A 23,530-nucleotide genomic window follows, 5' to 3' on the forward strand; every position below is an offset into this window, starting at 1 on the left:
AACATTTGTCCTCCCCCAGTCAACACTTCTGTAGTATAGTACATTACACTAAAAAAACCCCATACACCCTCCAGCTTCCAAAAGTAAGCAAAAAAATTTTAAAAGATGTTATACATACTCGCAGTGAGTAGTCACTTTCCGGAACAATCTGGTCCAGTCTCTCTTGTTTTTTGTATCCTCTTTTGCCTGTTTCATCTAAGTCTTCTGGAATTCTGATGTCGTATTTATCCTTGTCAAAGTCAAACTCTGTTTTTTCATTTTTATCTCTAAGAAATAAGATTTAAAAAAACCATACTAATTATGGAAAAAAGAAAAGCCACCACAAGATAAGATATTGTGGCACATCCAGCGGGTATCACAAGGACGCAAGAGAAAGTGAATTCCTTTGAGTCATGCTGGTTTTCCTCATCGATTTGCTAAAATTCACATAAACAAAGTTCACCAGTTCCTTTCTGATATCCAAGGAATACAAGTGAAGTGATAGCAAGTGAGACATTGATGAATTCTAACTTTACCAGGTCACACTTCAAAAATAAAATCTGTCAGTATCAGTTTTAAATTCTGGATGGACTAAGACACATGCATAGCTTCTAAACACAAAATTTCTGAACACTACTGATTGCCTTCCTAAGATTTTTAATGCTTCAAAAATGACACCACAGCTTTCCAACTCGATAATTATCACAATTTCTTATTGGACCACTCACTACATGTATACACTATATTTAGTTGCAGATATATACATTGCAGTATACTGGCAGTACCTTTGCACACAACATTGAGATATAGCAGAGTTGGCAGAAATATTCCAGAAATAAAGTCTTTTAATACTGAAACAGCTCTGTTCTTTTTTTTTTAAAGTAGATTTCATTACAACTTATCAGAAACAACATGAATCCCGCCAAAAGTGTTCTTTCCTATGAACGCACTCCAAAATTCAGAACGTGAAAGTTATCCTGCCCAGTCAGCTGAGTTCACAGTAGCTCAAGCAATGACGTGATGCACATTCCTAAGAACGTTCATATCTAAAACCAAATGAAAGTCTACCTGGGCAATGCAAATTAGTTTCTGAAGTGTAAAGGAGGTCAAGTTTTTCTTATGGAGCAGGTGGCAAGGGGAAACAACCAGAATCAGTAATACATCTGTTCCCTCCAGCTTTCTTATATTAAAATCTCCTAAGCTAAGAGTGATTCAGGGCTCTAATACTTGCAAGAAATTAATGAAATAAAAAAAACCCCAAACTTTTCACCTGCTATAATTGACTGTAACATTTAATCTATACTCATTCAGGTGTGGCCTCCTGCCCCCCCCCCCCCGCCTTTTTCTGATAGGCAACAATAAAGATAAGAAACTGAAAACCAAGCTAGTTTCTTGCCAAATCCATAGGACCGAAACAGTTCAAAATTGTTTCCTATGGATACCTTGTTATTTCAGGTATTTAAAACTTCAGTAAGCTAAACACTTAAGAACACAGTACAAGACAACATATTCCCAACCAATTAGTGCTGTCACAGTTAAAGACATGCTAAAGCTTTTCTGGACACACCATCAGACAGGTTCCCTGCTAATACGGCAGAAGCAGAGATGTCAAAGAAAGGGAAACAAGATGGGAAGTGATGACACCCATCTGCCACTGCTACAGCAATAGCCGTTTAAATAAAAAAAAAAGGCAACAAGCAAGTCAAAGCTAGAAAAGGCTGGAAATCTATACTGCCATGAACAATCCCACAGAGTCAAGTAGATAAATAAGATAAATACACACGACTGTATGTATTTACTTGGATTTCTATTTATTTTGTGATAAACAGTTAAGAAGTTTAGAAAGGCCTAGATCGCTCTAGAAGGATACTGCTGACTCCAAACTTAAAAAGCCAGTAATACTTGCCTGTACATGCAAATATTTTTTGTTTGAATTTTTGCATTTGTAATTTTATAGGTCTGAAATAACAGATTTATAATTTATCTATTTCAATCTTCCTTCTGGAAAAAGCAACAGTATCTTATCAAAGTCCTTTACATTCTCCTTCCTTCTGCTTTGTTACTTGAGATACTAGCAACAGTTCCCACGCAACATTACAGCCCTTCAACCGTGCAAGTCTGAGCCTAGTTTCCCAGTTACAGCTAACTGTCCACAGTCTTTTGGAATTATTTCACAAAAAAACCCAACCCTTGTACGTTTGCATACACTCAGAGCTAACATAAACTAAATGAGAGATACAAGAGACTGGACTTCATCTTACCTTCTAAGATTCCAAATGATAATTCTAGTTCCTTTTTTCCCTATTATAGCATCTAGCTCTGCCAGTAATTTCTCCTCAGTAGAAAATAAAGAATGTGTTAAGATGGCTTTGAGGCTGTTTTTGGATTCTGTCGGATCACTGATCTGTCGTAAGCATTATGTTAAGGAGAGTAACTCTGAATGAAGTAAGCTTTCAGAAGATAAGGAAACTTCTGCAACAGTACTCACTTCACAGGTTCTCATTCCACATCTCAGAGCTCCTACAAATTTAAAAGCTTTAACAAATTATAGCCTTCCTTGCATCTTACAATTTATTTAGGGTACATAAGGCTAGCCAAGGAGATTTCCTTTACTGATATTATCATCCAAATTTTGCATGTACCCACAACTTTTCATTCAGAAATTGTTGAAAGGATATGTTCGTTGTTGAATGTCACTATAGGAACCATGACATGTTCTGCTTTTGTGACTTCAAGGAAAGTCTGAGATAACAGGCCCACACTCATGGTTTCTCCATTCTTGGTGAAGACTATTGCATCTTTTCCCAGGCGCATGGACCCTGATTTAAACCCATTTCCATACAGTCCCACTGGAACACGGCCATTCATCACAGATTTCTCACTGAAGCCAAAGCTGAAACATAAGAAAACATTAGAAGAGTGTAAAAGGCCCTATAAAACTTGATACATGCCAGACTTACCAAATTAAACTTAAACACAATGAGTTTATCTCTTGTTTTAGAGACCAGGGACTACTGTACTATTAAACAATGTACAGTTAAGCAAATCCTGAAAGTGAGCCATATAACAGTGCTAAAACCACACTGCAAGAATTCAGGGAAATTTACTTTCACCTTTAAATATGGGAAAGAAATATCATCTCTCTGGAATTATGCACTAAGTATTCTTACAGGATTCTAATAGTTATCCTGTGGCTTCACAATAAATACTAACAAAAGCCCCTAAAGCTTCCCCCCCACACACTTGCTTGAAAATGTGTGATCTACAAATCTTCCATTAGTAACTACACATTACATTTAAAGTAAAACATGTAACTGTATATGGAACGTGGAATTTAGCAAGCAAGCTATTAATTATGGTATCCAACAGAAAAAGAAAAATAACAGTTTGAATTCAAGCTTGCTCAAGTTTAAACCCAGAGATTTATCTGCAGGCAGAGCAATCTCATACTAAAAGAGCAATTGAACAGCAACCTCTTTACTAACTGTAGAAACAAAAGTTGCAGAAAGATCACTTGAAACCATATGGAATATTTAAAGATAAATAGACAAACCACATCAACATAATTACCATTCCCTTGAGTTTCCCACAATACCTTCTATTTTCAATACTTCAAAGGGTTTGAACTGAATCTCCCTTTTTCTCTTGCTCGCCAAGTTAAACTAAAGCAATCTTGATTAAAAAAAAATAATAATAAATTAAATTCTCCTTAGCTCCACTCAAGGGCACTACAGAGAGTTTACACAGCACAACCACTGCACAGAAAGTTAAATGGGAAGGTTGACAGAAAGGATAAGAGAAAATTATGAGATAAAAATATACTGACAAAGTTGTATGAAAGTTTTGCTAGCATCTGTCTATTCTAGAGTCTCATGTGGATAATTGCTCACCTTCAGAAATGTTAACTTTATGAACAAAATTAGTCGATTACATATGAGAAAAAGTAGCAAGCTGAGCAATAACAGAACTAGAAGCTGGAATTTTTACAAGAAAAAAATTGCAAAAGAAGTTATCCACCTTAGCATTTTGTGTAGCTTCTCTGAGTTCATACCATTTCCATTATCAGTGAACGTCAAGCAAATATTGTTGTTTATCACCGTTTTGTCTATCCATATCTGTTTAGCGCTCACATCTGGATCGTAAGCATTATCTGAAGAGAAAGAAAGCAAACAAGGGTGGGATACTAAAAAGCAAAAATTAAACAGTTTAAGTGAGAACATATTTTAAAGTTTTTAATTCCAGTGAAGATGTCAGATAGTAACTCCTCCAAAGTTACTTAAACCCACATGTAGCACACAACAGAGCCTCATCTAGCAGAAGTACATATATAATCAATCTGCTGAACGTTAGTCTTGCAACACTGCCAAACAGCTATGCGGAACAGCTGTCCCTAACTTTATTATGGTGCTATGCTTGCACGTATGTTTATTTGGTGAATATGGCAGCCTAACATAGTTCCCTAATCATGGGCCTAATACGCTGAAGAGACATGCTAAACTAATGGGGCTCTAAAATTGCAGCCATTTTTCAGCTCTGCAGTAGAGTATGTAACACAGTTGCACAATTTTTGTGCTGGCACAGACATAAATTTCTCAGCCAAGTCACTGAATACTACGCAACTTTGACACAGAAGCAAAAAGCCGTAATTTTTAATAAAGTAAATGTTATGCTAAAACCTAAATCTCCTAAAACCCAATCTTCTTTATAGTTGACAATATTAAATCAAAACATTACAATGAGATAGCTGCATCAAAACCTGGCAAACCTTGTGTATTGGGTTTGTGTGGTGGGGTTTTGGTAGCAGGGGAGGGGCCACAGGGATGGCTCCTGTGAGAAGCTGCCAGAAGCTTCCCTGCCTCCAAGTCAGATCTGCCTATGGCCAAGGCCAACCCAATCAGCAACAGCCGTGGTGCCTCTGTGATAATATATTTAAGGAGGGGAAACCTGCAGCAGAGAGTGCAAGGTGAGAGAAAGACCTATGCAGATACCAAGGTCAGTGAAGAAGGAGGGGAGGAGGTGTGCTGGAGGAGGCGATGCCCCTGCAGCCCGCGGTGAGACGGCAGGCTGTCCCCCTGCAGTCCACGGAGGGGAACAGGGGAGCAGATGCCCACCTGCAGCCCGTGGTGGAGAAGCCCACGCTGGAGCAGTTGGGTGCCCCCAAAGATGGCCGTGACTCCATGGGAAAGTCCGGGCTGGAGCAGTCTGCTCCTGAAAGACTGCAGCCCATGGGAAGGAGCCACACTGGAGAAGTTCATGGAGAACTGTCTCCTGTGGGAGGGACCCCACGCTGGAGCTGGGGAAGAGTGTGAGGAGTCCTGCCCCTGAGGAGGAAGGAGCGGCAGAGACAACGTGTGATGAACTGATGTTTCCTGTCCCCCTGTGCTGAGTGGGGAGAGGAGGTAGAGAAACTGGGAGTGGAGTTGAGCCCAGGATGGAGGGAGGGGTGGGGGAAAGGTGCTTTAAGATTTGGTTTTACTTCTCATTATCCTGTTTTGATTTGATCGGTAACAAATTAAATTGATTTTGTTTTTTTTCACCAAGTTGAGCCTGTTTGGCCCGTGGCCATAATTGGCGAGTGATCTCTCCCTGTCCTTGTCTCAACCCACAAGCTTTTCTTTCTATTTTATCCTTCCCATCCCGCACTGGGGGAAAAGTGAGTCAGTGGCCTCATCATGCTTTGTTGCCAGCTAGGCCTAAACCACAACAACCTGCCTGAAAACAACACACAATTTCCCAGCTACTACAGATGACAGTAACATAGAGGCAAAAACTTAGGTGGAGGTAAGCAGCTCAAATGTGAGAATAGAAAACGAAACCAAGACAAGTTTCTACTTTCATTTCCTGTCTCCTAAGCAGCTGTTGCAATATTTACTTTCTCCCAGCCATGCAAACATCTCTACTGACTGGCTCTCAGGAAGCTAGGTTATTATCTACAGTGCAGACAATGACACATCATTAATATGCATGGATGCAACAACATCTTACCTGCTGCAGGCCTGCAGGCTTTTTAATTGGGAAATCAGATTTTAAATACTATCACAACTTCAGATAATCAAATCTGAGACACTAAAAAAACCAAGCAAAAAACCTGAAGCCAAATTTCCCATATCCCAGATAGTTCTGTGAAATCTAGAATTTTGACTCCAGAGGCACAGGTTATTTAGGTGAAAAAACTGTCGCTGCTCTGCTACCACATCACTTCCATATTAACAGAGCTAAGTGTCACAAATACATATTTTGCTAGTTCAGGTTGTTCAAATCTAAGAAGGTATGACTTCCACAGAAGGGAAGTGCAAAAGCCTTTAGACTAAACTTTCTGTTTACAGGATTTGAAAGAGTTTGCAGCATTGCTACCACAAGTGAAACAGAAACCATGACTCCACAAACGTTTCTTTGCAGCAAAGCTAGTTTAAATCTCATCTGCCCTAACACCACCTTATCGCATTTCTTTCCCCTCCCTTTCCCAGCACTGTGCTACTCATGGAATTTGTGTGTGTGGGGAAAGCACAGGGAAGAGGAGGGGTGGGATGTGATGGCACAGCAGGAGGCAGTGCCCCTGCCTCCACTGCCTGTTTTGCAGGTTCAACTGAGGGCCATAAATAAAGAGCTCAAGCCAACACTGTGGCCTGTAAAAAGGAATCATCTTGGTAGATTGCTTTCTTTAAGCATGAAGTACAAATTACATCCACAGTGAAAAAGTTCATAAAATATATTTCAGCATCAACAAAAGAGAACATTTCAAGTACAATTTAAAGTTTGGAAGTATTCTTTTAAGACCATGATTTGTGGAAGTCTTCTGATTTGCTAGCTCACCAACTCTCTCTAGATGTCCCATTTACCCTCTTCTAAGCATCACCATTAGTTCACCTAAATTTAATCTGACTGAGGACTAAGGGGAGAAGCCAGCAACATAACCATCAAAAAGTTGACAGGAGAGACTAGAACTTAAAAGGCAAATTTTAGCATACAGACCATTAATGTTTTATGTAAGTTTGCATAAACTAAAATTCAGGCCTCCATAATGTAACCCTATTTACATTATTTGATATTTAGCATATGGTATACCCTTACATAGCATGCGAAAGACAGATTACAAAACTTATTTAAATCAATGTGATTAACTCGAAGCTTTTACAACCAGTATGTCGCTACTACGCTTTGAAGCTTTGTTAAAGTAACACATATGACAAACCAAAGGCAAAGGAAGAAGACAAGTTTGCATGCCTTGCACAGCACATCTACCATCATTCCAGCCAGGTATGGCATGGGGTGATAAAACAGCCGAAATGACTTAACATATAGTTACCTCCGAAACAGCCAGCCCTTCCTGCAGCCACACGGTTCTGGTTTCCTCCTTTGTGACAGCTCCGGCCTTATCTAGCTGAAAAATTCCTATTTTCTTTTGTTAGGTCAATTTTCTGAATTAGCAACAGCAAAACTGTTGCTCCTATGCACAGGAAGCGAAGGGATGTGTGACCAGGAGAGTTGCTCCCTTTGGCAGCAGTGAACTGCTAGATAAGCTTGGCAAGTCTTTCCAAACCACACCTTTATTTTGAGGAACCAGTTAAAGAAAGTCTTCTAATCATTCCCTAACTCGGAAAACAAGCAACTCTGAAGATATCCAGTTAACTGCTATTCAGAATCAAAGGCAAGATGAGCAACAGGAGCTAATAAATTGAACAGATACACAAGCCCTAGCTAACAACGGACAACAGAGCCAATAACAAAGAGCAGAACTCTTAGGACACTGATGGATGGACCATTAAGAGGAACCACTCAAGTATAACCCTGAAGATGTTCAGCCAGAAACTTGGTAACCCAAAAGAAGAAAATTAGGATGCATCAGGACTATTGTGACAACGTGCAAAAATTACCATTAGATGTTTTGAGGAGGCAGCAAAGAAAAAGGAAAGATCAAAGTGGATGGGAGAAGAATGCTATAATGGGTGCGGGGGAATAACACAGACTGATTGTGTGCAAGCTGGCTGCTGGTCAGCATGCTTGTATGGTTGGACCCTGTGCCACTCTGTCGTACAAACTCACTAAACACTATTTCTAACTATTTCCTGTGTCAGTGTGCTCTCTATTCTCAGCGTGTGCCTGTACGCATTTGTTCCGCTAGCAAACTTCAAGTGGGACAAGCCAACAAGTTAGAGGAAATGAGCAACTGTTGAGATCCAAGGTCCAAACCAGAAACTGGTAAAAAGCCCAGGACACAGGCTGGTCCTGATGTACCATTCAGACAGCAGATGACCCAGATGTGGCCAAAGAATGCCTGACTGAAAAGTCACTGCGCTTGTAACCAAGATCACAGCATAATGGGAGGTTTTCCCAAAGCATGCATGGCTTATCCTGAGACCTCACAGCAGCCTGGGGGGCTGCACCACCACAACAGGTACTGGAAAGACTCCCAGATCTTGGCAAAACGCCCAGAACCCCGGGTAAGCACAAGTGATAAGTGAGAGTATGCACAGGCACCACTACTGAACTTTAGTTACCCAGAAAGCAGGAATAGGATAAGGCCATTTGTGCTGTTCACATTTCAAGCACTGCTTGTGTTTATATAGGTTCTTGCAAAGTTACTGTCCTCCTGTCTGTGCTAATCTGTTCATGGCCAGCTGTGTCTGTGCAGGATGCAAGTGTTCACGTGCATCTGGAACGTGAACTCAGACTTACTACTCTCTGGGCCTGGGAACGGCAAAAAGCAGTATGCTGTGGTGGACTAAAAGAGAATGAATTCACTTGGTCCTACAGTCTTCTATATTTGGCAATCCTTAATAAACTCAGTGAAAAGAAACCAGCAAATCCTACAAGGCCCCTGCAACTGATGTCAGGTAGTGTAGTCCAGGTAATTTATATAGTTTAGCATTAAGAGAATTTTATGTGGAAATGCTGCTGAACAGTGGTCTGACAATTTTGCAATCTGATTTTAGCTAAAATGTAGACTAAGTAAAGCCGTATGTTGGTTAATGCCTAGGTCATAGTGACACTGCTTGATTTAGAATGACCATTAATCAGTAGCTTCATTGCGTAGGCCTGGTTACTTTGTATAAACAATGCATGCTTTGCCAATGACTATACCCTTGAAGAAGGGACTAAAGACTGATAAAAAGGAAACTTGCTGCTCCAGAAGGCACAGAAGGCTGGATGATTGCCAAAGAAGCGCGAAGTGGGGGAAAGGTAAAGGCGGCAGGGGGAGATTGTGACCACCGACACAATTCAAAACTGGAAAGACTTGCCACCCCACCCCCACAAGGAACATGCTTGCTAATTTACATAGCAAGCAAGGCTAATTTAAATATAATTAACCAATACTAGATGAGATGGTGACTACCAACCAATGAACGTAAATTTATGCAGGTTTTTACTAATCATGTAACAGGAGAAATACGTTGTAGTTCTTTGGTGTGGTGTGCTATCTTTGTGGAATTATCATCTAGCACCCACCTTTGCGCAAACATGAAATAAATAAATATTTTGGCTCTGTGTGTAAGATTGGCTTATTGCACACCAGGCATCAAACCCTACTTGTGGGACAACAGTAGTACATATGCCATTAAGAAAGAAAAAAGTCAATCTGACTACCAAAACAATATATTGTAATATTCTGAATGGTAACAACAGGATCAACTCTTTCCCCTACCTGAAGGAAAAAAGTTTTACAACAAGAAAAAAGTATTACAGTCAAGTACTCAGGCAAACTATTGATTTACCTACCTATAAGTTCTGCAATCGCACTGAAAGGCCAGGTATGACTGGTCGAGTTGGTATGCAAGAACTTTGGACAAAGCTGAAATAAACCACAAACAATGGCATTAGTTTGTGCTCTTCAATGACACCAAGCCAGAAAACAGTACATTAAATAAAGTAACATTAAATTAAGCTGTTTCGTACAACACTACCAAAAAGCTGTAATTTAATTTACTTTTAGATATTGGCATAGTAGCACCTTTTAAAGACAACATTAATACAGCTATTAAAGACAAAAGAGCAATACAAAATTCAGCACAGTATCACACTATATTCTGGCCACGTGTTACATTGTCATCCTATCAAACTCTCTTTACCTTTATAAAAATATAAGGAACTATTGCTATATACTGATGCTAGAGGTTACAGAAAACATCAAAGCCTTAGTCCAAACCTAGCAACATAAGTACACGCTCTCAAATGTTAAAAAAGTACATCTTAAATCATGAATGTTAAACTTAATCCGAAAAGTGAGCAGCACCTCATATACTCAGTGGCTTACTGTCTGATGTCATTGCTCCTTTTGCCCATATTGATCAAAATTACCTGTCAGATTCTCTCAACTAGTGGTTTGCGCTTTTAGCAATTTCACAGAATCATAGAATGGTTTGGGTTGGAAGGGACCTTAAAGATCATCTAGTTCCAACCCTCCTGCCATGGGCAGGGACACCTTCCACTACACCAGGTTGCTCAAAGCCCCATCCAGCCTGGCCCTGAACACTTCCAAGGATGGGGCATCCACAACTTCTCCAGGCAACCTGTTCCAGTGCCTCACCACCCCCACGGTAAAGAACTTCTTTGTTATATCTAATCTAAATGTACCCTCTCTCAGTTTAAAACCATTACACCCTGTCCTATCACTACATTCCCTGATAAAGAGTCCTTTCCCTCTCCAGCTTTCTTGTAGGCCTCCTTTACATACTGGAAAGCTGCTATAAGGTGTCCCCAGAGCCTTCTCTTCTCCAGGCTAAACAACCTCAAATCTCTCAGCCTGTCCTCATGGGGAGGTGTTCCAGCCCTCTGACCATCTTTGTGGCCCTCCTCTGGACCCACTCAAGCAGGTCCATGCTCTCTTATGTTGGGGGCCCCAGGCTGAACACAGTACTCCAGGTGGGGTCTCACGAGAGCAGAGCAGAGGAGGAGAACCATCTCCCTCAACCTGCTTGTCACGCTTCTTTTGATGCAGGCCAGGACACAGTTGGCTTGCTAGGCTGTAAGCACACACTGCTGGCTCCTATGCAGGTTTTTATATACTAATACCCCCAAGTCCTTCTCAGGGCTGCTCTCAGTTCACTAATTGCCCAGCCCATATTTGTGCTTGGGATTGCCCCGACCCATGTGCAGGACCTTGCACTTGGCCTTGCAGAACTTCATGAAGTTTATACAGGCCCACCTCTCAAGCCTGTCAAGGTCCCTCTGCATGGCACCCCTTCCCTCCAGCGTGTCGACTGCACCACACAGCTTGGTGTCATCGGCAAACTTGCTGAGGGTGCACTCAATCCCACTGCCTATGTCACCATCAAAGAGGTTTGTTTTGGGTTTGTGTGGTGGGGTTGTGGTAGCAGGGGAGGGGCCACAGGGATGGCTCCTGTGAGAAGGTGCTAGAAGCTTCCCTGCCTCCAAGTCAGATCTGCCTATGGCCAAGGCCGACCCAATCAGCAACAGCCGTGGTGCCTCTGTGATAATATATTTAAGAAGGGGAAACCTGCAGCAGAGAGTGCAAGGTGAGAGAAAGACCCATGCAGATACCAAGGTCAGTGAAGAAGGAGGGGAGGAGGTGTGCTGGAGGAGGCGATGCCCCTGCAGCCTGTGGTGAGACGGCAGGCTGTCCCCCTGCAGCCCACGGAGGGGAGCAGATGTCCACCTGCAGCCCGCGGAAGAGCCCACGCTGGAGCAGTTGGGTGCCCCTAAAAATGGCCGTGACTCCATGGGAAAGTCCGGGCTGGAGCAGTCTGCTCCTGAAAGACTGCGGCCCATGGGAAGGAGCCACACTGGAGAAGTTCACGGAGAACTGTCTCTTGTGGGACCCCATGCTGGAGCAGGAGAGGAGTGAGGAGTCCTGCCCCTGAGGAGGAAGAAGCGGCAGAGACAATGTGTGACAAACTGGCCCTAACCCCCATTCCCTGTCCCCCTGTGCTGCTGGAGGGAGGAGGTAGAGAGAACCAGGAGTAGAGTTGAGCCCAGGATGGAGGGAGGGGTGGGGGAAGGTGTTTTAAGATTCGGTTTTACTTCTCATTATGCTTGTTTTCATTTGATTGGTAGTAAACTAAATTGATTTTGTTCTTTCCCCAAGTTGAGTCTGTTTTTTTCCCGTGACCATGAGTGGTGAGTGATCCCTCCCTGTCCTTGTCTCAACCCACGAGCATTTATTTATGTTTTCTCCTCCTCACCCCACTGGGGCCAGGGGGGGAGGAGTGAGCGAGCAACTTCATGGTGCTTTGTTGCTGGCTGGGCTTAAACCACAACAATGTTAAACACCACCGATCCTAAAACCAACCCATGAGGAACACCACTCATCAGTGGTCTCCACTCAGACATTGAGCCGTTGACCGCAACTCTTTGAGTGTGACCATCCAGCCAATCCCTTATCCACCAAGTACTCCATCAGTCAAAATGCATGTCTCTCCAAGTTAGAGACAAAGATGTCGTGTGGGACAGCGTCAAATGCTTTGCACAAGTCGAGGTAGATGATGTTCATTGCTCTTCTCTTATCCACCAACACTGTAACCCCGTCGTAGAAGGGCACCAAATTTGTCAGGCACAATTTGGCCTTAGTGAAGCCATGTTGGCTGTCACCAATCACCTCCTTATTTTCCACGAGCCCTAGCACAGTTTCTGCTCCATGACCTTGCTGGGCAGAGGTGAGACTGACTGGCCTATAGACTCCTGGGTGTTCCTTTTTTCCCTTTTTAAAAATGTGGGTTACGTTTCCCCTTTTCCAGTCAGTGGGAACTCCCCATATTGCCATGACTTCTCAAATGTGATGGAGCGTGGCTTAGCCACTTCATCTGTGAGTTCCCTCAGGACCCACGGATGCGTCTCATCAGGTCCCATGGACTTGTGCACCTTCAGGTTCCTTAGATGGTCTCAAACCTGATCTTCTCCTACAGTGGGAGGTTCTTCACTCTCCCAGTCCCTGCCCTTGCCTTCTGCATCTTGGGCAGTGTGGCTGGAGCACTTGCCAGTGAAGACTGAGGCAAAAAAAGTCATTGAGGACCTCAGCCTTCTCCATGTCCCAGGTAGGCAGGTCTCCTGTTTCCTTCTGGAGAGGGCCCACATTTTCCCTAGTCTTCCTCTAATCACCAGCGTACCTATAGAAGCTTTTCTTGTTGACCTTCACATCACTGGCCAGATTTAATTCTATCAGGGCTTTAGCTTTCCTAACCCAATCTGTGGCTGCTCAGACAATTTCTCTGTATTCCTCCCAGGCCACCTGTCCTTGCTTCCAGCCTCTGTAGGCTTCCTTTTTGTGTTTGAGTTTGTCCAGGAGCTCCCTGTTCATCTGTGCAGGCCTCCTGGTGTTTTTGCCTGACTTCCTCTTTGTTGGTATGCCTTGCTCCTGAGCTTGGAGGAGGTGATCCCTGAATATTAACCAGCTTTCTTGGGCCCCTCTTCCTCCAGGGCTGTATCACATGGTACTTTACCAAGCAGATCCCTGAAGAGGCCAAAGTCTGCTCTCCTGAAATCCAGGGTAGTGAGTTTGCTGTGCACCCTTCTCAATGCCCTAAGGATCTTGAACTCCACCATTTCATGGTCACTGCAGCCAAGGCTGCCCTTGAGCTTCACATTCCCCACCAGCCTGTCCTTGGTGGTGAGAACAAGGTCCAGCATAGCACCCTTCCTCATTGGATCCTCTCTCACTTGGAGAAGGAATTTATCATCGACACATTCCAGGAACCTCCTGGACTGCTTATGCCCTGCTGTGTTGTTCCTCTAACAGATATCAGGGTGGCTGAAGTCCATCACGAGGGCCAGGACTTGTGAATGTGGAGCTGCTCCTATCTGTCTACAGAGGGCCTCATTAGCTCAGTCTTCCTGGTTGGGTGGCCTGTAGCAGACCCCCACTGTAATGTCACCTGTCCCTGCCCTCTCTTTAATCCTGACCCATAAGCTCTCGGTCAGCTCTTCATCCATCCCCAGGCAGAGCTCCATGCACTCCAGCTAGTCACTGACATAGAGGGCAACACCCTCTCCTCATCTCCCCTGCTTGTCCTTCCTCAACAGCCTGTATCCTTCCATTCCAACACTCCAGTCACAGGAGCCATCCCACCATGTCTCCACAATGCCAATAAGATCACAGCCCTGCAAGCATGCTCATGTCTCTAACTCCTCTTGTTTATTCCCCATAAATATTTGATCTCGTACATTTTATCCTCACTTATGATAAGATGTAACCAGAAGAACGTAGCCACTACTAGGATTACATGAGAATATGCAAATAAAGTACCTATTTATGGGATGTATTTTATAGGCGTCAGTGACAAGAGTATTCTCAAGTAATTTATGAAAGCTTGGGTTCTTATATATTCACCTAGGTCAAAAGACTAGGAAAACAAGAACTAAATAACCATATAACTTAAGGATTTGTCAATGCAATGCCTGGAGAAATTTAACTATTGAAACTGATACAGTTGCATTTGCATTACCACTGAGAATATCTGTAATTACACTTTTACAAGGCCTTTAACACAAACCCACTGCACATATATGCTTAAGCCTCACTAGCATAGTTATGTTGATGGCATAAAAAGCAGTTATCTATGAATACATAACATTGGAAATAGTCCTTGCACAGTGTAGTTACATCAGAACACATAATATAATCCACATTATAATATATATAAAATCAGAAAAATATTTTTAAGTAGTGTGTGCATATCCATACTTCATAAATTTTACAGAACTACTACACTGACAAGCACTTTTATATAGTTAGTAAAGTGTAAATAAAAGCAAGCAATCACTTCAAGTCTCCAAACTCATTTATCAGTGAAAAGGAATAATGCTACAAGCAAGTTCTAGAGCCATGAGCCAGGTACCAGAGTGCAAATAAGGCAGCAGCAGCAGCCCTAGTTCAGATAACATAAATTGCCAAGAAACCTCACCTTGATTCTAAGGTCGTAAGACCACAGGACACACTTTCAGACTGCAACTTAATCCCTGCATTTCTCCATCAAGCTAGAGTACAAGCATGAACAGACATCACATTCTTCGTTGCCATCTGTGCTTTAAAACTCTAGTTTTAGAAAATCTGGTAGATTGAGTCAGGCTAAGTCACTGTGCCCCTTTCAAATTCCTAACAGATAGCTACAAATAATTTAGAATCCAAGAAGAAAATTACATCAAGCCCATTAATGGAAACCTCACATATTCCATGGCACATGGTTAAAAGGATTTCTCAATTTCTTCCTCTGCCATACAGTAACTCAGTGGATCTTAAGACCTCTGTATCATTCTCTTCACTTCAACATTTACAGTGCTGGCAGCATTTGTTCCTTTGCTTTCTAAGCTTCATGCTCAAAATATACAAGAACACCGGGGGGGGGGGGGAGGGGGAGGGTGTTCTGCCTGAAATCCCTCCTTGTCAAAACATAAACACTAACACTTAAAAAAACCCCCCACCACATAGATGCACATTCAAGCATTCAGCATCTGCTCAACTCACTGCTAAAATATTTCTCTGCTGCTAGCCAGTAAAAAACTCCAACCATACACAAGGTAGACTGGGACCTCTGGAGTTACTGTTGGCATTGTAACCTCAGCAATATGGACTTGCAAAAAGTCCAGACCGTAGTTTTGATAAAGGCATGAACTCACAGTGGCGAACCTCCCCTGATCACCAGACAATGCTGATGAAGGAAAGAATCTCAGTGTCACCAACAATGACATAATCACAAGTAAGTGTCCTTTATTCCATGAAGCAAAGCATACATGTGCACAGCAAGAAAAGCTCTTCACATGTTGCCTGTGTAACACAATGCTTCTCCATCCCTCATTTCACTGCTGTATACTAGTGATTAACTTTGAAAAAAAAAATAGCGGCTTAAAGAAACAGCATCTTCTATAAACAAACACCAGAATTATGCTGATCTTCTCTGGATTGCTGTTTCAAGTGGTAAAGTTTTGAGAAAGGCCGGAAAGTGGTACACAGAACTGGGAACCTGTGAACAGGTATATGAAAAGTGAAGATATGGGTTGGAACATGGGAACTATAACAAATTGGTTCTTGGCTCTAATATCTTTTCCCCCAGCAAAAGGCAAGTGAGTATCCCACTGGGTAGTTCATGGGAAAGTCTACCTCAGAGCAGATCGCACCATTTGCTCATGTAAGGCAATGAAACAAGGGCACACGACAAAACCAGATTAAAAAACAGAGAATAGTGGTTTAATGCCATTACCTTTGTAGCTTGCTTCAGAGCATACCAGCTGTTCGCAACAACACATCATTTCCTGATGAATGCATCAGGAAATATTTAAGCCCATTTTGTCCCCTTATATTTCATTTCATCAAAGCACCACTTTAATTAGCTCATGAATAATTGAAGTTCAATAAATACAGTAAGAAAGAGTTAGTCCCCTGGTGAACACTCACTTTTGGCTATGTTAGCATGACAGTATGCAGCATGACATGATCCAGTTGTTTTGTTCACTGGGCCTAATATATTTTGTTACTAAGTGGGTTTTGGTTAGCAATTTCATTTTTTCTCCTGAGACAAAGTGCAGCCAAATTCCCTTTGGAGATACAACTAAACCTCCCCTTCCTTCAAACTGCATATACAGTGCATATTATAAAAAGACTAAACTGCACTAAGAAGAGCAACTCCTACAATTATGACCAGCAAATATGTAAGAATAAAGCAGCTTATCTTTCAAAAATGACATGCAGCTTTGGGAATTTTAGTTTTCCAAGAAAACTGGAACTCTTCTATCCCTTGCAGATCATAAGGCATGGACAAATCAAATTACCACTGAACAATCTGTCTTATCTTACAATAGTATTTCACAACTTCTTGGGGAACAACCCCACTGCCGTTTTCCTCCTCTCCCTCCCAGTCATGCTAGTCCAGTTACATGACTGTGTAATGAACCACATCAGGGAGCTGATCCAAATTAAAAACCATTTTTAAAATCTTATTTTTAACCTGGATCACTTCCCTGATCTGTTCATCGTGCAACTGAGCAAAAATTTTACCAGAACAACAGAAGGAGATAAATGCCAGTGTGGGAACGAGTTACCAGGCCTGCTCACGCTGCCTGTTTTGTTTATACATGCTCCTGAAACTAATGGAAATATTTTGGCGAAACCCAAAATATTTTCAAAGAACAGCTGCTGACAGAAGAGACTGTGGCCATCAGCTCTCTATTGTTCTCTAGAAAACAGAGCCTTCTGCACTGCAGGACACAACCTATCAAAACACTTTATTAGCTGCTTCACTTCTTTAGTGAAAACCCACAAAAATCCCAGCTTTCACTGGAAATAGGCTGAATGTAAATTTTCAGTTATGACTACTAACAAACAAAACCAAACAGCATCCTAAAATTAATTCAGAAAGGTACCAATTGCCCCAACTTTAGCTTAGATTTCTCATCTGTATCTGTAAGAGTTCAGCTTGCCAAAGTGATTTCAACTTGAGAACAATTTAAATGCTGCAGACTGACTTGTGATATGCAGTTTTTTTGCAAAGGCTGATTATTAATGCTGATGTATTTCTCCCCTCAAGAAGACTAATAATACATTAAAAAAAAAAAGGAAGACCTCTCTTTTTTTTTTTTAAACATTGTGTTATCTAAAGAAGAGCACTTCTCTAATAAAATATATAAGACAAACTGTGGATTTCAAACACTTACAAGAATCAGAGACTTGATATGAAAGCGTAATTCTTCAACTTCCATTCAAGTAGATGACATTTATAGCTAACCTCTACAATCATGGCCGTTTGTACTGAGGTAATTTAAGCAGTGCTGAGAATATACTCACATACATTTTTCACTCAAATATTTGATAAGTTACTTACTGTAATGATCCAGCTTCTTTCCACTATTCTATAAGTAAGGTTATGAACCGGGTGTTTGTAACTATATGTGCAACTTAAAGGCATAGATAGCTGAAGTCAGAAAGGCTTAAAAAAACCGTCCTGTTTCATCAGTGATGTATCAACAACTGAAAAAGTAGCTTTAACTTCATTTGTATTAGCACAAATAAGGAAATGACCAATGGCCACAAAGGACAGCAGCGAGCAATACTGTGACTGAAAAACACAGTACAGTAATGGATTTAACCGCACGCACATTCATCGCCCTTGTTAAAATGTAATTAGGCCTCTTGCAAAGAGTAGTTATGATTTTAAGTAACAAGCTTCCAATTAGAGGTCACCGAGTTCACAGCTCACTACATCACTACAACAGGCTATGAAATTCCGCCCCCTAATAAACAACCCAACCCACCCACAGGCTGTAACGCCCCCTCCCGCACCGCCCGCGCCAACCAACCGAGCTGATTTTGTGCCGAGGCCGAGGACGGAGAGCCCCTCGGCCTGCCGTCCACCCCGCCCTGGAGCCGGTGAGTGTCGCCGGCCCCCGGGGGCTCCCGCTCTGCGCCCCCCCCGCCGGCGGGGCTCGCCCAGCACGGCCGGCAGGTGCCGGTACCCTCGGCCGCTCTCGTCAGCGAAGTGACCAGACCACAGCGCGCCGGGGGCTGGGTAAGGACACCGCCGGGGACAGCCTAGGACGAGAGAGAGGTCCGAGGCGAGGAGGGGGTGCCGCTTTATTTCAGGCGAAGGGCTCCGCAGCTCGCCCTTCCCGACGCTCGGCCGACAACTTTTGACCCCCCGAGGGGCGAGGCGTCGCTCCCAGCCCGGGCGGTCTCCGCTCCCCGCTCTGGCCGAGGGAAAGCGAGGAGCCATCCAAGCGGCGGCCGCGGCGGCCCGGCAGCTCCCTCCTCCCCCGAGCGCCCTGCCCCCAGCCCCGCCGCCCGCCCCTTAGCCGCCGCGGGCCTCGCACAGGCAACCCCCGCTCCCCTCGGCTACCGGAGAGCGCCGACCCCGCGCCGCGCCCCCGTAGCGGGGGCCGCCGAGGGAGCGAGAGCGCGTCCCCTTCGGAGACCTCCCCCGGCCGGGCCCCGCGGGGATCCGGGCCACTCACCGCGCTGAGGCGGATGCCGCCCTGTGTTTTCGCCGCCATCTTTTGTGCCGCAGCGAGAGCCGGGGTGTGGAGCGCCCGCGCTTCCGCCTCGCCCACTCCCGGGGAGAGGCGGGCCTTGGGGGCCGGGCCACGCCCCCCCGCGGCGGGGGGCGGGCGGTGACGGGAAGGCGGTGGCGGCGCGCCGAGGGCGGGCGGCGGGGACGGGGGCGGCAGAAGGTGGAGGGGCGCTGGGGCTGCCCGGCCTCAGTGGGCAACGGTGCTGCTCGTTAAGCGGGCACTCGAGAGACATTCGGCGCTTTGGTAGTACTGGCTGCTACGCTACAGTATTTCCCAGCGTAGATGCAGCGGGCATCAATGTTTTCAACACAGCGTCATCAGACGTTAGCAGCTTCTGGGGTGCAAGGTACGTCACGCAGCGTTACCAAAGACGTGCAGAGAAAGGACGAAATCCGAAAAGCAGCTTTCACAAAGTCATCGAAACCATACTCCTCTGGCCTTAGGTGTTCAAGCTCGGTTGCATTTCCAAATGAAAAGGCGGTACTTTCAGGGCATTTGCCCTGAACATAGAAAAACGTACAGACCGAAGTTTGGAAATCTCTGGCGCCCAGAGAAGGCGTTACGCAACGGCAGTCCCTAATTTCGCAGGGAGCGGCGCTCCCCCCATGCGGGGGTCACGCCTGTCCGACAGCCAACGATGGCCTGACGCTGCATGGCCTGATGCTGCAGCGGCAGCAGCTTCCTCCGTCTGCTCCGCGCAGTTCTTCCAGACGCGCAAATCCAGAAAACTTGTCCCCGGACCACAGGGCTGGGATCCCAGGGTGGAAGGTTCAGGAATGCAAAAGATAGGGACGTAAGAGCTGGAGCGGTAGGGGCGTGTGATGGGAGGATTAGGGAGGCGGTGGGACAGCCTTTCCCTAGGCAAGCGTAGGGGCTCGCACAGACTAGCGCTGAGCCACTGCCGCTAGGATCCAAACAGGTCTACAGAGTCCTGTACGCAGCCCTCATCCACGGAAACTGAATTTGAGAGCTTTTACAGAACCTGATAAAAATTGAAGTTGGTGAGTGAGCAGTAGTCTGAAAAGTAAGAATTGCGTTTGAAAGGGTATTTCAAAATAACATTTAATAGTATTAGAAGAATTGCATTCAAATATAGTATCAAATACACTTAACCATTACTTAATGCTCTCTTTCAAATTCTGCTGTTCTTTGGCAGTTACCTTGGTTGCACCTACTATTTTTCTCCTTCAGGAAAATGAAATCCTTTTGAATATTTAAATACATCTCCCTCTGTGTATCATGCATTGCGGCTGTGCTATCTCAAAGCTGAAGTATCCAAGAGAGAAAGCTAAGCTTGGTTATTCTGAAAACAAGCGAAGAACTACACAGCAAAGCAAAAGCATTTTCTCTCCTGTTCTTGATACCGAGTTCTAGGCAAAGGTTTTCAGATTCATCTACAGTTAAGTTATTCTGCTTTGACAGTACCAGTGTTAGAGCAGTACAATCCTCCTTCATGTGCATTTAACCGCAGTGGCATAAGAAGTAGAATGACTACAGCCAGTCCCATATAGAAAAGGAATAAAGCTACACTGCTAGAGATACTTTTAGGCCTATGTAACTGTGCCCCTCCACCATCCAAGTAGGATTTTTTTTTCAGTTGGAGCCCTTTCCTCCTTATTCATGTGCTATTTATAATGATACAAGATCTGCTTATATACTAAATTTTAAAGAACTTTTTCTTCTTAAGAATGAGATTCTGCTACAGTGAAAGGATTCTGCAAGTCACAAATATCTGAGGCCATTTAAAGCAGCCATCTGAAGAACAACAGAACAAAGGTAAATGTACATATGAAGGCAGGGGTTAGAAGCAAGTGGTATTTTTGTGGAAGGTAAGATCATCTTAGAAGTCAGACAGTTATACAGACCTAAGTCACAGATTCTGTTTTTACAGTTCAACACCACAGCTGAGGAGGATGTGACTGACGTCCGATCCCCCAAACATCTGAAGTACAGGCAGCCAGAATGGGACATTCCCTTTCAAGGGGAAGGATGACAAAACCCTCAATCGAAGTAACTGGTTCACCACCTCCAGTTAGCGAGGAAACTACGTGAAGACACAGGTTTATAGCTTATGGGAGAATGTAAAACAAATTGTTTGATGGCAAAAAATTGTCTTAGATTTTAATAGCCCATTTAACAGCATCACATCAGCATTTTAAGGGAAATACCCAAGTACGGAATGCAACCACCAGAAAGCTGAAAGTAAAACTACCAAATCATCCTGAGTATTAGCAATATTCTCTCTGAAAATTATTGAAGATATGTAAGTAATGAACACAAACATTTTTAAAATATTCTGCTTCAATTTTCAAATAATGAAAAGTAATCCTTTTAAATGGGTAACTTTTCACTTGTGCTCATTCCAATAGCATTAGAGATCATTAATAAATTATACTGAGACAAATAATTCACATTCTTAGTGACTACACAATATTTCACTTCAGTCTATCACTTAACTGTAAAAATGCAAAGAAGCTATTTAAGTTTAGCATAAACCTATTATAGTATTATCTTCATAGACCATTACAGTATTATCATAGTAAAGCATGTTGTTCAGTGTTTCATTATTTTAGTTTATAATCCAAAGATGAAATCTTCATATATCTGTAGGTAAAAAGCACTTCAGAGTAGCCTTCCATGTTTGTTGTGTGAGTTTTGAAAAAGTAAATCACTGACCTCACAACCTGGTGACATTAAACCACACATTTTGTATGTCCTTTTTTTAATTAGCAAAAATAAGAGTGATGAATTCCAGTACCCAGCACGTTTACCTCAGTTGTGATGTTCCAAATAACTCAAGTAGCATGTACCAGTCTACAGGTATATCTTACAAAACCAATTTCTCTGGAGGCAAAGGTGTTTAAAAAAACCAACCAACCAACCAAAAAAAACCAGACAAAGCTTTTCACCATGAAAAATATGATAAAATTCCCCTCCCAGACAAATGAGCATTGTAAAATCAGTCAGATAATCCACTAAGTATGAAAATTCAATGGAGTCCATCTCCTCATTTAAAAAACTAAGCCTTTTTTTGTATGTGTTGCTACGATGGTGCTTATCTGCTGGCCGTCAGAAGTGTCCTTCAGACATGCAGCTGTGCTGTTTTGTGGTAGAACTAATCCCTGTCTCCCACGTCTTGGGTGGTGGTAGCAGTGCAGTTCCAAAATAAGCTGCACCTTGAACATTACTGTAGTCATCGCACTGTGATGATCCCCCTACCTCTTTTAACACCTAGAACAGCCAAATACATTCTTTTGTATATAAAGTGTTCTTTAAAAAATAAGAATCTTATTTTCATTTTAATTAGGCTGTTGGTATACAGCAATTTATATTTTTACAGAATTATGTTCATTTAGTTGCATTTCAGAAGCTGCAAAGTGACCTTAGTCACTGAAAGAACAAAATTTTTTAATTTAAAAAACTGAATTAGAAAATTTTTAGTCAATTAACTAAAACAAAACCCCCTCAAGTAATGTAAATTACAAAATGTTACTGCATAGATTTGTCTTTTATGCATGTTTGTCTTTTATTTAGGAATCACTAATCCTGGAGAATGCTATTATAGTACAGAGTTGAAATTACAAACATGGCAAGTCTGCAATTATTTGCACAATGCTAAGACTTATAAAATACATCTGTTTGAAATTTAAATGATTTGTTTAGAAGTTTTCGGACAAGTTAAAGGAGAAGTAGAAGTGGGCTTTAACCTCAGGAAATGGCTTATTTGCAAACTGATTGTACACTGACATGCAATATTAGCTTTTTCTTAAATTTACTTTCAGAACACAGTCCCAAAGGCAGCTTAAAATACTTACTTGAGAAGTTACTGGATAAATGGTACAGTTGCTACTTTCACCAAGTCAAAAATATTCTTCCTTTATTTACAAAATCTCTTTAATCCTTCACATTGAAAACAAATAAAAGAATACAGTTACTATGATAAATTACCACTAAACTGTACTTTTTTCCCCCCACAGGAACTGAAGAATCCTGCTTTTTAACACCAACTCGGAAGCCTGGATTATTGAAGCACTCCACAACAGGAAGAAAACCCAAAATGTAGTTTCAAAACTTGGGAAAAAAGAAGAGAAAAATTGCAGTAAAGTTTTCCCTTTTTTCACTATTTATTCACCACGAGCCAACTGTCCCATGTGTGGCTTAACTTTCCATATTTTCAAGGAAGTCACATTCAACACTCTCTTCAAGCTGTTGCAAGATCTTTATGCCATTACTGCCAATGTAGTCCATAGAGAGAGATGTAGAAGCATGTGAAGTCTGGGACTCGCTCCCGTTTGTTGTAAACGCGCAACACAGAGTCTTGAAGAAGGGCATAAGCTGCGTGATGCTAGATACAGAGCGGAAGTTCAAAAGAGGAAATTTGTGCTTCTTGGAAAGTCCCTCAGTGTTGTTTGTTTCCTGTAAGCAGACAAACCGAGATTTACCAAAGGTTTTGCATTAAGACACAACATTGTTAGGGCTTGTCTGAACCCTATACTATACACTTTTTTCATACTAAGAGATCCACAGCCTACAACTGTATCACAATATAAATTGTATAGATGGTATACTGAGTTATGTCTATATTTGGATTCGAGGTTCCATT

At 42.8% G+C, this 23,530-nt stretch overlaps 2 protein-coding genes and 1 long non-coding RNA gene across 8 annotated transcripts in view; 1 reads left to right on the top strand and 2 right to left on the bottom strand.

Moving 5' to 3' along the window:
• The window catches only part of MORC3 (MORC family CW-type zinc finger 3), a 36,756-nt gene extending 17,731 nt beyond the window's left edge, over positions 1–19,025 (bottom strand). For 2 of the 5 annotated variants that reach the window (XM_075033719.1, XM_075033718.1), the window contains exons 1-6: positions 18,871–19,025; positions 9,697–9,769; positions 3,997–4,129; positions 2,658–2,872; positions 2,241–2,388; positions 119–266 (exon numbers count right to left, since the gene is read on the bottom strand). In XM_075033719.1, coding sequence (XP_074889820.1) covers positions 119–266; positions 2,241–2,388; positions 2,658–2,872; positions 3,997–4,129; positions 9,697–9,769; positions 18,871–18,909 — 756 coding nt within the window. In that variant the 5' untranslated portion in view covers positions 18,910–19,025. Of the gene's footprint in view, positions 1–118; positions 267–2,240; positions 2,389–2,657; positions 2,873–3,996; positions 4,130–7,285; positions 7,526–9,696; positions 9,770–14,834; positions 14,908–18,870 lie in introns of those variants that run through there. The other 3 variants (XM_075033722.1, XM_075033720.1, XM_075033721.1) reach the window with 3 other exon arrangements.
• LOC142033640 (uncharacterized) lies at positions 18,214–23,492 on the top strand. Of its 2 annotated transcripts, none has more exons than XR_012651279.1 (4): positions 18,214–18,289; positions 20,615–20,703; positions 20,819–20,987; positions 22,905–23,492. It is a non-coding gene; the product is annotated as an uncharacterized LOC142033640 (long non-coding RNA). The 2 variants fall into 2 exon arrangements; XR_012651278.1 differs by lacking the exon at positions 18,214–18,289 and adding an exon at positions 19,060–19,273.
• The window catches only part of DOP1B (DOP1 leucine zipper like protein B), a 53,473-nt gene continuing 52,371 nt past the window's right edge, over positions 22,429–23,530 (bottom strand). The window contains 1 exon segment of the mRNA XM_075033728.1: positions 22,429–23,343. Coding sequence (XP_074889829.1) covers positions 23,086–23,343 — 258 coding nt within the window. The 3' untranslated portion in view covers positions 22,429–23,085.

Source organism: Buteo buteo, chromosome 8, assembly GCF_964188355.1.
Source record: "Buteo buteo chromosome 8, bButBut1.hap1.1, whole genome shotgun sequence".
Classification (NCBI taxonomy): Eukaryota; Metazoa; Chordata; class Aves; order Accipitriformes; family Accipitridae; genus Buteo; species Buteo buteo.